The following is an 11,586-nucleotide window of genomic DNA, read 5'->3' as shown; positions in this document are numbered from 1 at the left end:
TTAAACACTCAATTAGATTATAAACTATGATGCTCTGTTATAGATTAAACTAGTTAAAATGACCTAGAACAACTACAACAATCAAACACTACTTACACATCGATGCATCAATAATAAAGTTGTAATAAAGCAGTAATACACAACACTTTCAATTTTATGAATTATTAATAATTTAACTTTTGAACCCTAAACTAACTAAACTGCTACATGCAATGGATAGTTTTTTCACGACAGTATTACTACCTTTACCAAAGTAAAGGATCTGAATACTTTCACCATCACTGAGAGCAAGGCCGGACATTAATGACCCGACTTATTGTAAAGCATCCCGCAGTCGGGTTAAAGTACCTGAGGTCTCCACTTCAACCTGTTTTACTGCACGTTTGTCGATGGAGACTTCTTATCCATGTGCTTGATTTCGTGCTGTTCAAATACTTTGGGCTGTATTGTACACATGCTGAGTAAGAAATACAGGTATTGATTCAAAAACTATTCTACCAACGTTTTGTTGTGAGATGAGGTTTTATTTCACAAGGATATTGAAAAGGTGTATACAGAGTGCTACATATTTTATGTTTATTTATCCTTTAATGTGCAATGAATAAGAGATGAAACATTTATTCATAACCAAATAACACACTCTTACTTATAATCTGTGAACTTCATTAGTAGACTTAAAGAAACCCTTAGTTTACCTGCTGCATGATATCAGTAAGAGCTCGCCATTAACAACACAAACATTCAGAGTCATCTGACATATCCAAAATTAGCATTAAAAAGATAATATATTCAAACAGTATACCAATAACCATTCCAACAATTAACTGTATAAATTAACTACCAAGGATTGTTTTAGTTCTTACCAATATCACCGCATAACAGAGTCACAAAAGCATTCATCTTAACTTAAATGCCCAAAGTATTATTTTATCCAATAATGCAATACATAGGTACCATATAGGTTGACTGCTTCAGACTGCCAGACCCTTTCAGATGTGGGTGAACCCTGAGAGAACAAAAGTGTAAGACCACATTCACACGATAGGAGAACCTGGAATTTAAAACAAGCAGAGCCGTAATGTGAAAAAACTGTTTTAAAAGACAATACAGTGAAAAGTGAAAGCTAAACTGCAATGGCAGATGTAATAATGACTTTGACTTCATTAATAAAAACAAGTAATTCCTTAAACTAATTAAAAAGATATTATTCAAAGGTTTAAGTGACTGACCCCTTTCTTTTTTAACATGTTTATGCAAGCAGACACTCTTTCCCGTGTTTGACCAAGAGCCCGTTCACACAATGTCAACAGCACAGACTTCACCATGTTGATATGTGGAGCAGGAGATTGTGGCGGTGGTGGAGCACCTCTGTGTGTTTAAATGCAGCATTGCAGGTGAGCAGAACTCTGCCGCTTAACTCTACACCCATAGAGAGAAACAGTACAAGTGAAGGTGGAAGGAAAGCTGAAGGCGCAGTTGTATGGTTACAGCACACGTGTGTAACCACAATATGGTACACACGCTCAAAACTGAGGAATCAAGATTTTTTTTTAAGAAGAGAAAAAAGGGAAAAAAGAAGGGAACTGGACCGTAATCCTTGTCAGTAGGGAATTAAATCTGATATGTATTGAACTCGGGTAGCTTTCACACCCCACAAGGTTTGGCTTATGTTATCCCTTTTCTTATTAAAAATGCAAACTACAATTTTAAGACAAAAACGGTTAATTTCCCAAAAGAAATCTGACTGTTAGTTTGATTTAGCATAAAGACTAAAAAGAGGGAAACAGACAGCCTGGCTCTGTGCATAGCAGCACATCTAAAGCTCACTAAGCAACATAATATATATATTAACAGAACCACCATTATTGTTTTTAAGTTTTAGTTTTGTGCAGATTAAACAAACAAGACATAATAACTAGAGTTTAAGACTAGTAGTTTCCCTCACCTCCCCAGTAGTTATGCTAAGCTAAGATAACAGGCTGCTCGCTCCAGCTTTACATTAAAAGACATGAAAGTGGATACAAGTTTAAGCCACTTAATTATTAGAAGCATTATGTACTATATTATAGGGCCTTTCAGATTCCTCTGATCAAGTCTACAAGGACAACAAGAGTCCACTGAGATACTTGCAGGCTGGATTGGATCAATGAAATTAAATGTTACCAAGCTCCCCAACTTAGCGAAAGTCTGCACTGAGGCTTTTACAAGTCAATAAATATAAGAAATATTATTAAGCTAAAAATAATAGACGTTCATTTATCTGTGCAAAGGTTTCCAAAATCCCACATCCAGAGCACCGTGCAAGATCAGACCATGTTGGTTTGGGTGTTGGGGCTGCGACTCTGCAAGTCATGTACCTGGTCAAGAACCCAGTTAATGTTTGGTCTCTCCTGGGGATTTGACACCATTATGGAGCTCAGCAGAATCTGCAGGCCCTGCGAGTAACTGGGCACAAGACAAAACAACAACAAATTAGAACTTAAGTTTGATTTGTATTTCGTTATAAAAAACCTTTATAATGTGACATTCAATCTTAAACAGAAGCATGCATCATTACCACCAATGAAAAGATCATTAAATAATTTTGGGGTTTTTTTGCACAAAAAGGAACAGGAAGTAAGGAAGTAAAAACAGAAGAAGAAAGAAAAAAAAAAAAAAATCAGACTGACATTAAGTTAGCAGCTGACTAAACTAAATTTGACAAAATTCCCTCAAGACATTCCTGACCATCAACCCGGTGTGGAGGCATACAAATCTTTCTTCGAATAACACTGAAAGGCGATGTGTTAACTGACCTGCAAGACTGTGGGATGGTCACTGGATTCTGAACTGCCAGAGCAACGCTGTCCCCCTTCTGAAATATCATGTCATACGGCCCCTCCAACATCATCATGCAGTAAAGTACACAGCCGAGTGACTGAAGTAGTGTGAGGAGACATTAGAAGACGAGAGAAAGAAGTAGTCAGTAAATGATCCACAGTAGCATTAGCACTTGGCTTCAGAGACTGTCCATTATGAACACAACAAGCACAACATACACAGGAAATGACAAATTGTATTTACCCAGATATCAGTGCGCTCGTCTATAATGCAGTGGCTCGCTACATTAAACAGTTCAGGAGCCCTGTAAGAAATGGTGCACCGCTGGGCTGCCCAGTCCTGAATGGTCATGGCTTCTCTGGTTCCTCTAACCTGAAATCAACCCAGTTTCATTAAATTCATCACAGGGTAAGGAACATGGAGAGGACCTAATGTGTAGAAGATGAAAATAAAAAGCAGGTAGCTCGCCTCAAACTCTTGAAATGTTATGCAAATACATAATTCCCTGGCAATACTTTTAGATGTTGTGCTCACGTGGTTTAATGCTCTCATTGTAAGTCACTTTGGATACAAGTGTTATCTTAATACATGTACAATAACTATTTCTGCAATTATAACCGTTGTGTTGAGGAAAAAAATAATAATAATCAAAATGTCTAGTAGGAGTGTATCAAGGGGGACAATCCGTGTTGTTTGGCCCAACAGCTCAAATATGATAAAATACATGTGCCAATGTAACAATTATGACGAACTTGTACAAGCTCGATGCGTTCAAGTGAGCATCATATTTTGAAGATGTGGTTTACTGGCATTAAAACGTCGCCATCTCGAGGTAAACATCTGTTTGGTACATAAACATTACCGACTATTGATATTTTTCTTAGCATAATTTCATCCCTTGGTCTCAAATTTCTGAGCACTTTCTAGTAAATAAAAGATTATAAAATATAAAATTTCTTATCACAGTAAAAGTATTAATTCAACATTAATGTCCAACATTTAGGTTTAATATCACAGATTAAATAATGTAAGTGGTGCACTCTTTTCTTACACAGCATGAACACAGTAATTGTTAAAATCTAACAAACTCTTTGTAGACTTGGTGCTCTTACCTCAATCCTGGCACGGTTCATAGAGCCCAGGTCCATCAAAAGAGGCCTGTCATCCTCATCCAAAAGAACATTTGTGGGCTTTAAGTCTCTGTCAAATTATAGCAAATGCATAGCATTCAAAAGTGTTAATATACAGAAGTAACAAACAAAGACTGAAATTTGCAAAAGTGATGACATATTTACATGAATAATAAAAGATGTATATTTAGTAAGAAAGGACTCCAGGACTCCACAGACTGTAGTGTGGCACTCCAAGCCAGCATGAGAGTATTTAGGTGGGGAAATGTTTGTGTGAGTGTGTGCGTGTGCGTGTGTGTAAACAGATTACCTGTGTGCATAGCCTTTTTCATGAATGGCCTTGAGTCCAGAGCAGATGCCACGCAGGATTTGCAAAATCTGTTTTTCAGGCATTGAGCTCCCCATGTCTCTTAGCTTCTCCAGAACAGACCACAGACTTCCTTTCTGTTCACACAAACATCAGAATCAGATCCTGTCCACCAGGGTTGTGTTGGTCAAACTTACTGCTGCACCAACTTACTCTGATATAAGGCAGAAGTAACCAGGCTTCAGTCTTGCCTCCACGATCAACAAAGGTGTTCGCAACCAGACTCAAGACGTTCGGGTGATTAAAAATCTGATGCATCTCCACTTCTGTCTGAGCCTCTTGGTGGCCTTCACGGTCATGGCACAGGATCCTCTTCAAGGCGTAAAAACGCCCATCCTTTGCCCCCTCCACCAGATCAACATAACTGAATCCCCTGAGAAGAGGACACAGAGAGGTTTGATTCGAGTTTAACTTGGTGTGAAGGCTAAATCATTTCCCAAAGAGCCGAGGGCTACATTTGCCACAAAGAGGAATAAATGATGGATTTTTGTGGACTTGCTATACTAGTTAGTATTCATTGTATCAGGGACAATGTGTAAGGATGGATACACATACACTTAATAACTTAAACATTGTAACGAAGATAGATGAAGCAATGTGTTTTTAATGGTTTGTTGACACTAAAAAAAAAAAAAAAAAGCATCACACTTAAGTGTAAAGGTGGAGTTAGGTAGAGGTTGAACAGATTTTACCCTTCGTCTAGTTTCTGGACAAAGTAATATTTTTTGTTCTCAATGGTGATCGAGGCACGGGAGCATATGCACAGGGTCTGCCCCATCTTGACTGGTACATTGTTTAACGCCAAGTTTTTAAGGGCCTGGAGAAATAAGACAAACACAAGTTATTCTTAAAAAGGCAGCCAGAGAAACCCAGACAGTAATGCAATGCTACTTATTAGCCGAGACATTCATTATCGGAAGCAAACAGCGCGATAACCTTTTGGTCCATTGTAGAGAAACATATGGTACGACAGCTTAAAAGTGTAAGTGTCAATAAACGTTAGCTGTCGGCTAACATAGCACATCAGGAACAACCAACATACGCTTCGCAGCTTGCTGTCGACAACTTCCCAAATGCCACATAAACGTCCATTCTTAACGTTAGCTCCAATCGCTTTGTCCTTTTTAGTAACCACGTAATACAACGAACAGCTCAGCGTAACAAACCTGTGCAATAACTGATGGCGTTACGTCGTTATGCTTACCAGCTAGCTGTCTGTTTACCAAATTAGCTTACTGTCATATTTCTCCATCTTCGTCCTTCTTCTCCTTCTTGGCTTTTTTAGGAGGCTGCCTACGCGCGCATCAGGTAAACTTCTGCCACCTTCCGGTCGGAGAGCGAACCAGAGATTAGATTCTCCCCTCGATCCTGTTTCATCACAAACATTGAACATCCTAAACTTTATAGAGATAGATGGATTTCACTGATAGGAAGAGTAATCAGTATCTGTGTAATCTGATAAGTAACTAGTTCAGCTAAGTAAAAGAATACTGGTACCGTGAGTATGTATTTATGTACAATATACAAGTGTTTGCATTGAATAATGGATACAAAAAGTGTGCATCATGGTTGTTTTCATTACAAACATTATTAATGCTGTTTTAGGTGCTGAAAATCCCTTCTGCTTTCCGTTTTCAGCACCAGACTGAAATATTCGCCTGTTCTATAATATCCTTGAGTCTCAGTTTGGGCAAGGCCGCACATCAATGATTAAGAGCTATTTGTGAATTAGGAAAAGTGTATCCCACTTTGCTGTTTACTGATTGTCAATATATTAACAAGCAGAGGTATTCAACTGTATTGAAGTAGCTAGCAGTTCTGTCAACATCTGTATGAAGTCAACAACTGACTGTCAACTCAAATAAAGAAGAAAACAAAATAATATCTCAACAATATATATATTATCAGTTTTAAAATTTAACTGGGTGAATTATAAATACGTTAATACATACAGATGTCTATAATTTCTCATTTAAATTACAACAAGGGCTGGATTAAAAAATATATAATTAAATTAATATAAAATAAATTATAATAATATTAGTATCTTAAAAAATGTGTGAGGGACTGGGTCCTGATCCGGACCGCGGTCCGCCTGTTAGTGACCCGTGCCTTAGCTCATCCCTGTCCCCAGACCTGAAAGCAGCATCCTTCTTGTTAAGAAGAGACTTCTTGAACTGAGCAGTGCACAGTTCGGGATGGGATGGTGGTGTGTTCACAGAACTTGATGTATTCTGTGATACAGTCCGTCATGCTGTTGATGTTCTCCCCATGTGGTCCACACATCCCAGTCCCAGTCTGTTGACTTGAAGCAGTCCTGGAAGGCGTCATCAGCCTCCAGGGACCACCTCCACACAGTCCTGGTGGTCACAGGCAGCTTCTTCACCAGAGGAACACACTTGGGTGACAGCAGTCCAGCTATCATGATTATCGTGCAGTCCAGATTATTGTGTGCCATCTGTAGAACAGGCATGAAGGGAATAATTTGAAATCAATTAAATTAGGTTTTATTTTTGGAGTTGTGGTATTTAAAACATGAATGTGCAACAGCTTGGATCAAGCATAATTCCTGCTGTTTTGAGGGAGAAGTCTGGCCCCCAGCCTAAACTCAGGATTGCAGTTGCCAGCTTTTAACACTAGGGGTCAGTCTGACCCTTTTAGTCGGTCAAAAGATGACTTGTTTTTTATGAGTCAAAAGAAAAACTGAGTTTTAGTTAAAGAACAAGAGAGGAGGGTTAACATAACAATGTATGAACTTTATACCAGATGATGCAGAGTCTGCCCTGTCATGTAGCTCAGAAAACATGCAACATGTCCTGTGTAGGCCTTCTGGTTCTCCTTGTGTGCTGGCTTCAGTGGTGCTCAGTAACCACACACACACACACACACACACCCTGTTTGTTACAAATGTATGTTTGTGCATTTATGTTCATATATGTTTAGTGGACGTTCATGGGAGTTTGTACATGTGGGGACTTAGGGCCCAGAGGCGATTCATGTGGGAAGCACAACCTGGGGACTGAGGAAAGACGGCATGACGGCCCGAGGAATAAACAGTTATAATTATAAGCAGTTGTTCTCACGTCTTATGTGTAAGTATAAGACACGATATAATATAAGTCACACTAACGTTAGCTTACTAGTGCATGACGGTGTGTCCCTACTATCACTTAAAGTCACTTTACTTGAGAAGATGTGCTGTCGTTTATGAATGAACAGTTGCAAAATGCTGGCAAAAAAGGAAACATGAAGGAATAATAATGAGCTTCGTTACCTTGCTATTGCTGACGTTGAAGTGGACTCTGGTCAGAAATGTGGTTGCTCTTGCTCCACAATTGTGTGGAAAGAAGCAAGTGTCCATCGGCACACAACGTTCTCGCCTACTGTCATCTTTGTGTAACGCAACGGAGGTATAGCAATAATGTTTCCCCCCGTGTCTGCGTGGTATCTACACCTAACATGTGTTGAAAATTATGTTAAAACTGTTTATGGGTTATTGCTGAAAAAGGAAAAACTTCTCAAAATGACTGTGTTGTGATTCACAGCAACATTTATTCACAGGAAGTTTGACCATGATGCATTGCAGAGCTATAGCACCATAATGTAAGTTCTACATTAATATGGCCAGTATACAGTATTATTGCTGTGACAATTAGAGACTTGTTACAGTGGTAGTCTGTCCTTTAATCTGGGCTGAATACAAATGTAAGAGTGGTCGTCATGAAAGTGTTTGACCTTAATAATCTCAATCATGTTGCCGTCTTTACCACGTTGGAGACAGACAGGGCAACTGCAACTAGCAACTTCACATTGAAGTCTTCGATAGAAAAGCTGTTTAAAATGTTTTATGTTACTGGTTAAAAACTATTTGAGAAATGAGATGCTGTTAAAAAAAAAAAATTAAAAAAAAACTTATCACGTAAAGTGGTTTGGTATTTTCAGAATAATGTGCTTCATGCTGCAATATTGGGACATATATTATTAAATTGTTCTGGTAAAATATAGGTCAGAATGGGAACACAGTATGTAAAACCTCCATCAGACCACTGAATGGGTCCGTTTCTGCATTTAAGTCCAGCGCGTTTTTCTTGAGTCGGACAGCGTTTCAGTCTTTCAGAGTAAAATAAAACATACAAATCATCACAAATGGTGATAGAGCGTTCAGTCGGAAGAGCAAACTCGTGCAAGCCATTTATTTCTCATACATCTGCGATCACGTTTTATCATGCGCACGCCGTGTTTATTTGCTGTCATCGTTCGGGGCGTCAAGCCTGACAGCAGCTGCAGATCAGCTGGTCTCCTCTGACCAATAAGCACAACAAAACAATGACGTCGTTAGCCAATCATCTTGCTGCTGTCTCTGTAGAAGTGACTCTCTCCTACAGTTTATTCATGTTGCTGTTACGCACCCTGCACCTCCGACCAGTCTTCATCAGATCAATCAGCTTCATCAACTCATCATTATCCTCATCACCTCCAGGTCTGGGCTCCACGGGGGATTCATGGTGTTGCTGATCGGGGCAGACGGCCTTCCGTTACAGATCTCATGTGTCCAAGCGCCAAAGCCTCTTTCATCTCATATCATCTGTTAACAATACACAATGATCCTTTTTTCATTTGACTGGTCTCTTCTGATCGAAATTAACTTTTATGTCGGTGGTTTTGGAGTTGATCAACAAATCCACTCAGAGAGGAGATGATGGTTTCAACAATGTGTCACATGTCATAGTTTAGCTCTCTGTCAACTTTGAATAATTCTCAGCTATTGATCGGTCATTGGTCCAGTACAGGGTCCGGAAACAACGGCGCCTGGGTCCGCACTGCGGTCTGCCTGTTGGTGACCCGTGTTGTAGAGGCAGACAGATTATATAAGTACTTGACTTATTTCTGGATATTAACATTTTATATGTGACCTGGTGATAAATCCCCCACAATACCCAGAATAAACTGGAGTCAGAGACTAAATACCAAACAAAAGTTGTTTTAACAACCAGAGCTAAAAATAATCAAATCCAAAATGTACAACTAAAAGTAAGTCTTGGGGTACTTAAACTGCACGGTCAGAGGGAGAAGGGCGATGGAGCTACAGTAAGTAAGGACAGTAAATAAATCACACAAACAAAATAGAATAACTCAGGCACAGCAAACCAACCAAAATAACACAATAAAATGCCGATGTAAAATGGCTGCCCTGTCACTCTGCCTCTCTCCTCAGCCCAACACAAAAACCCACAAGCTCAAATCAAACATAAACGGCCCATGCTAAATGAATACTTTAAAAAACAACATGTAAATTATAAAAGGCCTGGGAAAAACAGTGGTGTTTCTGAATTGGCTCTTTACAAACAAAAGAAAGAAAGCATTACAACAACACATTACAACACCCTAAACACACTAAAATCATGCTTTTAAAACCTGCAAGAAAAGAAAAGAGCTCACCAAATTGATCACCACATGGCTGGCCTCAGCTGCTCTCAGGTGTGCTCGCTGTCAAAGGCACAGGTGAGCTTCCCACCCCTTTTTAAAGGCCCTGCCCCCCTGCATGGGTCCCAAATATCAGGCTGCCCATGGCCTGCCTTACCACATCTATTACAGTTTTCCTACTTATAAACAAGTTAATTGCTATGACATAATTACTTCAATGACATATGTATTTACTGTTCACTATAATGGTACACATTAATTAGACATGTAGACATTAGTCCATGAAATATGTTTATTAACCATATGTGAGACATTAAATATTGAATGCATAGTTCACATCACTGGGAGAATCGGGTCCCGGAGGGAGCCAAAAATGATAACATATGTAAGTCAGACAACCTCTCATCTTTCATAAATCAGTCTAGGGAATCAATTAAATCCACTATTTAAGACAAATATGAGTAGACACACTGAGGAAAAAAAGCATGTGCTCACATAATCTATTTTTTTTCGATATGGTTGTTGAATAAATCATTGATTTTTGTCCAATCTTGACTTACAATAATAAAAAGTTGCAAATACTATTAGTCTGACCTTTAAGAGGATACTTGTTTGTAAATGGTACATCACTGACCTCTAGTGGCAGAGAACAACAACCGCATGCCTCAAAGTGAGTTTTTAAAATGGTTTAGGGGAACAATGTTTATGAAATGCAAATTGATTTTGACATTACAGTGTGATGGATGTATTGTATAACTTCCTTGCGGCGAAAATTAAGCCACGTTTGACTCCATTAAGGGGCAGAGACACAGAGTTTTTCCTGATCCGATGAGAGGTCCGGGGTCACAGATGTTGTAATATTTAAAGCCTAATGCATTTTTTTTATTTGTAATTTTGGGCTGTACAAAATAAACTGAATTGAATTGAAGACATGCTGCTCTGGAGGTGGAGAGAGCTGCGACGGAGAAAACTTATGTGTGCTTTCTTCTAAAATAAATATATTACCAGTGGTATAGTAGTTTATTCAGTGATCGATTGACTCCCAGCTTTATGGCTTAGCTGTTTGGGAATACAGTACAACACGAGTGCCCTTGCTATTCTCTCCTCGCCCTTATAATCTGAGAGCCTTTGTTTACCAAGCACATGAGGTTATGATAGAGAGGGACTGCTGAGAGCTTTGTTAAGGGCTGACTCACCACAGAGCACTTGTTCTGGTAGAAAAAGTCAACAGCGGTAAACGAGTATGCAGGTGAACACACCTGTTCAAGGTCAGAGTCTCTGCCTGAAAGCTGGCAGAGAAAGAGAGGGAAGGAAAGTGGGGCAGTGCTTGAGGGGTTACAATTATTTTGAGACATGAAGACACAAATTAATATGTGGGTCCTTTACTGGCTTATTTTCAATTCGAGCAAGTCCTCTCTGGAGTTGGAGTCAGTCCAGTCCAGTGATGTTAAATCCTCATAAGAATCCTTGACTGAGCTCCACCTAATCCAACCTCCTGACCTGCAGCTGCAATAACATCACATCTCATCAGACTGCTCATGCCAAAGTGCCGAGGAGAATATCATCAACTTCACACTCGGTTACTAATACTTTCATAGTAAGCTGCTGCATCGTTGTTTAAGGATAAGCCGACTGGCAGGCTTGGTTTCAGGTGACCCATTAACATCCCCTTTAAGGATCACGTTTATTGCTGCGCTTTCTGGACCTCAGCCTCAAATAAAGACACGGACTAGGAGCTGTTAGTAATAGTCTATTTTTTTCTGAATGCGGAGGAGGAGCAGTGCTTATTCATAGTCATGGCCAGAGGGAACAGTTGCACTGTATATATAAGCACACAACTGTATA

The 11,586-nt window shown here is 39.3% G+C and overlaps 1 protein-coding gene across 4 annotated transcripts; it reads right to left on the bottom strand.

Annotated features, from left to right (window-relative positions):
- Positions 1-513: 513 nt before the first annotated feature.
- Positions 514-5,600, bottom strand: stk16 (serine/threonine kinase 16). Of its 4 annotated transcripts, none has more exons than XM_068579714.1 (8): positions 5,522-5,600; positions 5,010-5,134; positions 4,471-4,690; positions 4,261-4,394; positions 3,933-4,020; positions 3,064-3,192; positions 2,796-2,917; positions 514-2,445 (listed from the first exon to the last, which is right to left on the bottom strand). In XM_068579714.1, exons 2-8 carry the CDS (start codon positions 5,093-5,095, stop codon positions 2,307-2,309), a joined length of 918 nt encoding a protein of 305 aa, XP_068435815.1. In that variant the 5' UTR covers positions 5,096-5,134; positions 5,522-5,600; the 3' UTR covers positions 514-2,306. The 4 variants fall into 4 exon arrangements, with proteins under 4 accessions (XP_068435815.1, XP_068435806.1, XP_068435824.1 ...); XM_068579705.1 differs by having other exon boundaries at positions 5,554-5,594; XM_068579723.1 differs by having other exon boundaries at positions 5,484-5,583.
- Positions 5,601-11,586: the final 5,986 nt, after the last annotated feature.

This window comes from Clinocottus analis, unplaced genomic scaffold (genome assembly GCF_023055335.1).
Source record: "Clinocottus analis isolate CAN_PGR_092001 unplaced genomic scaffold, fCliAna1.0.p SCAF_1, whole genome shotgun sequence".
NCBI lineage: Eukaryota > Metazoa > Chordata > Actinopteri > Perciformes > Cottidae > Clinocottus > Clinocottus analis.
This window is presented reverse-complemented; position numbering and strand designations above follow the sequence as displayed.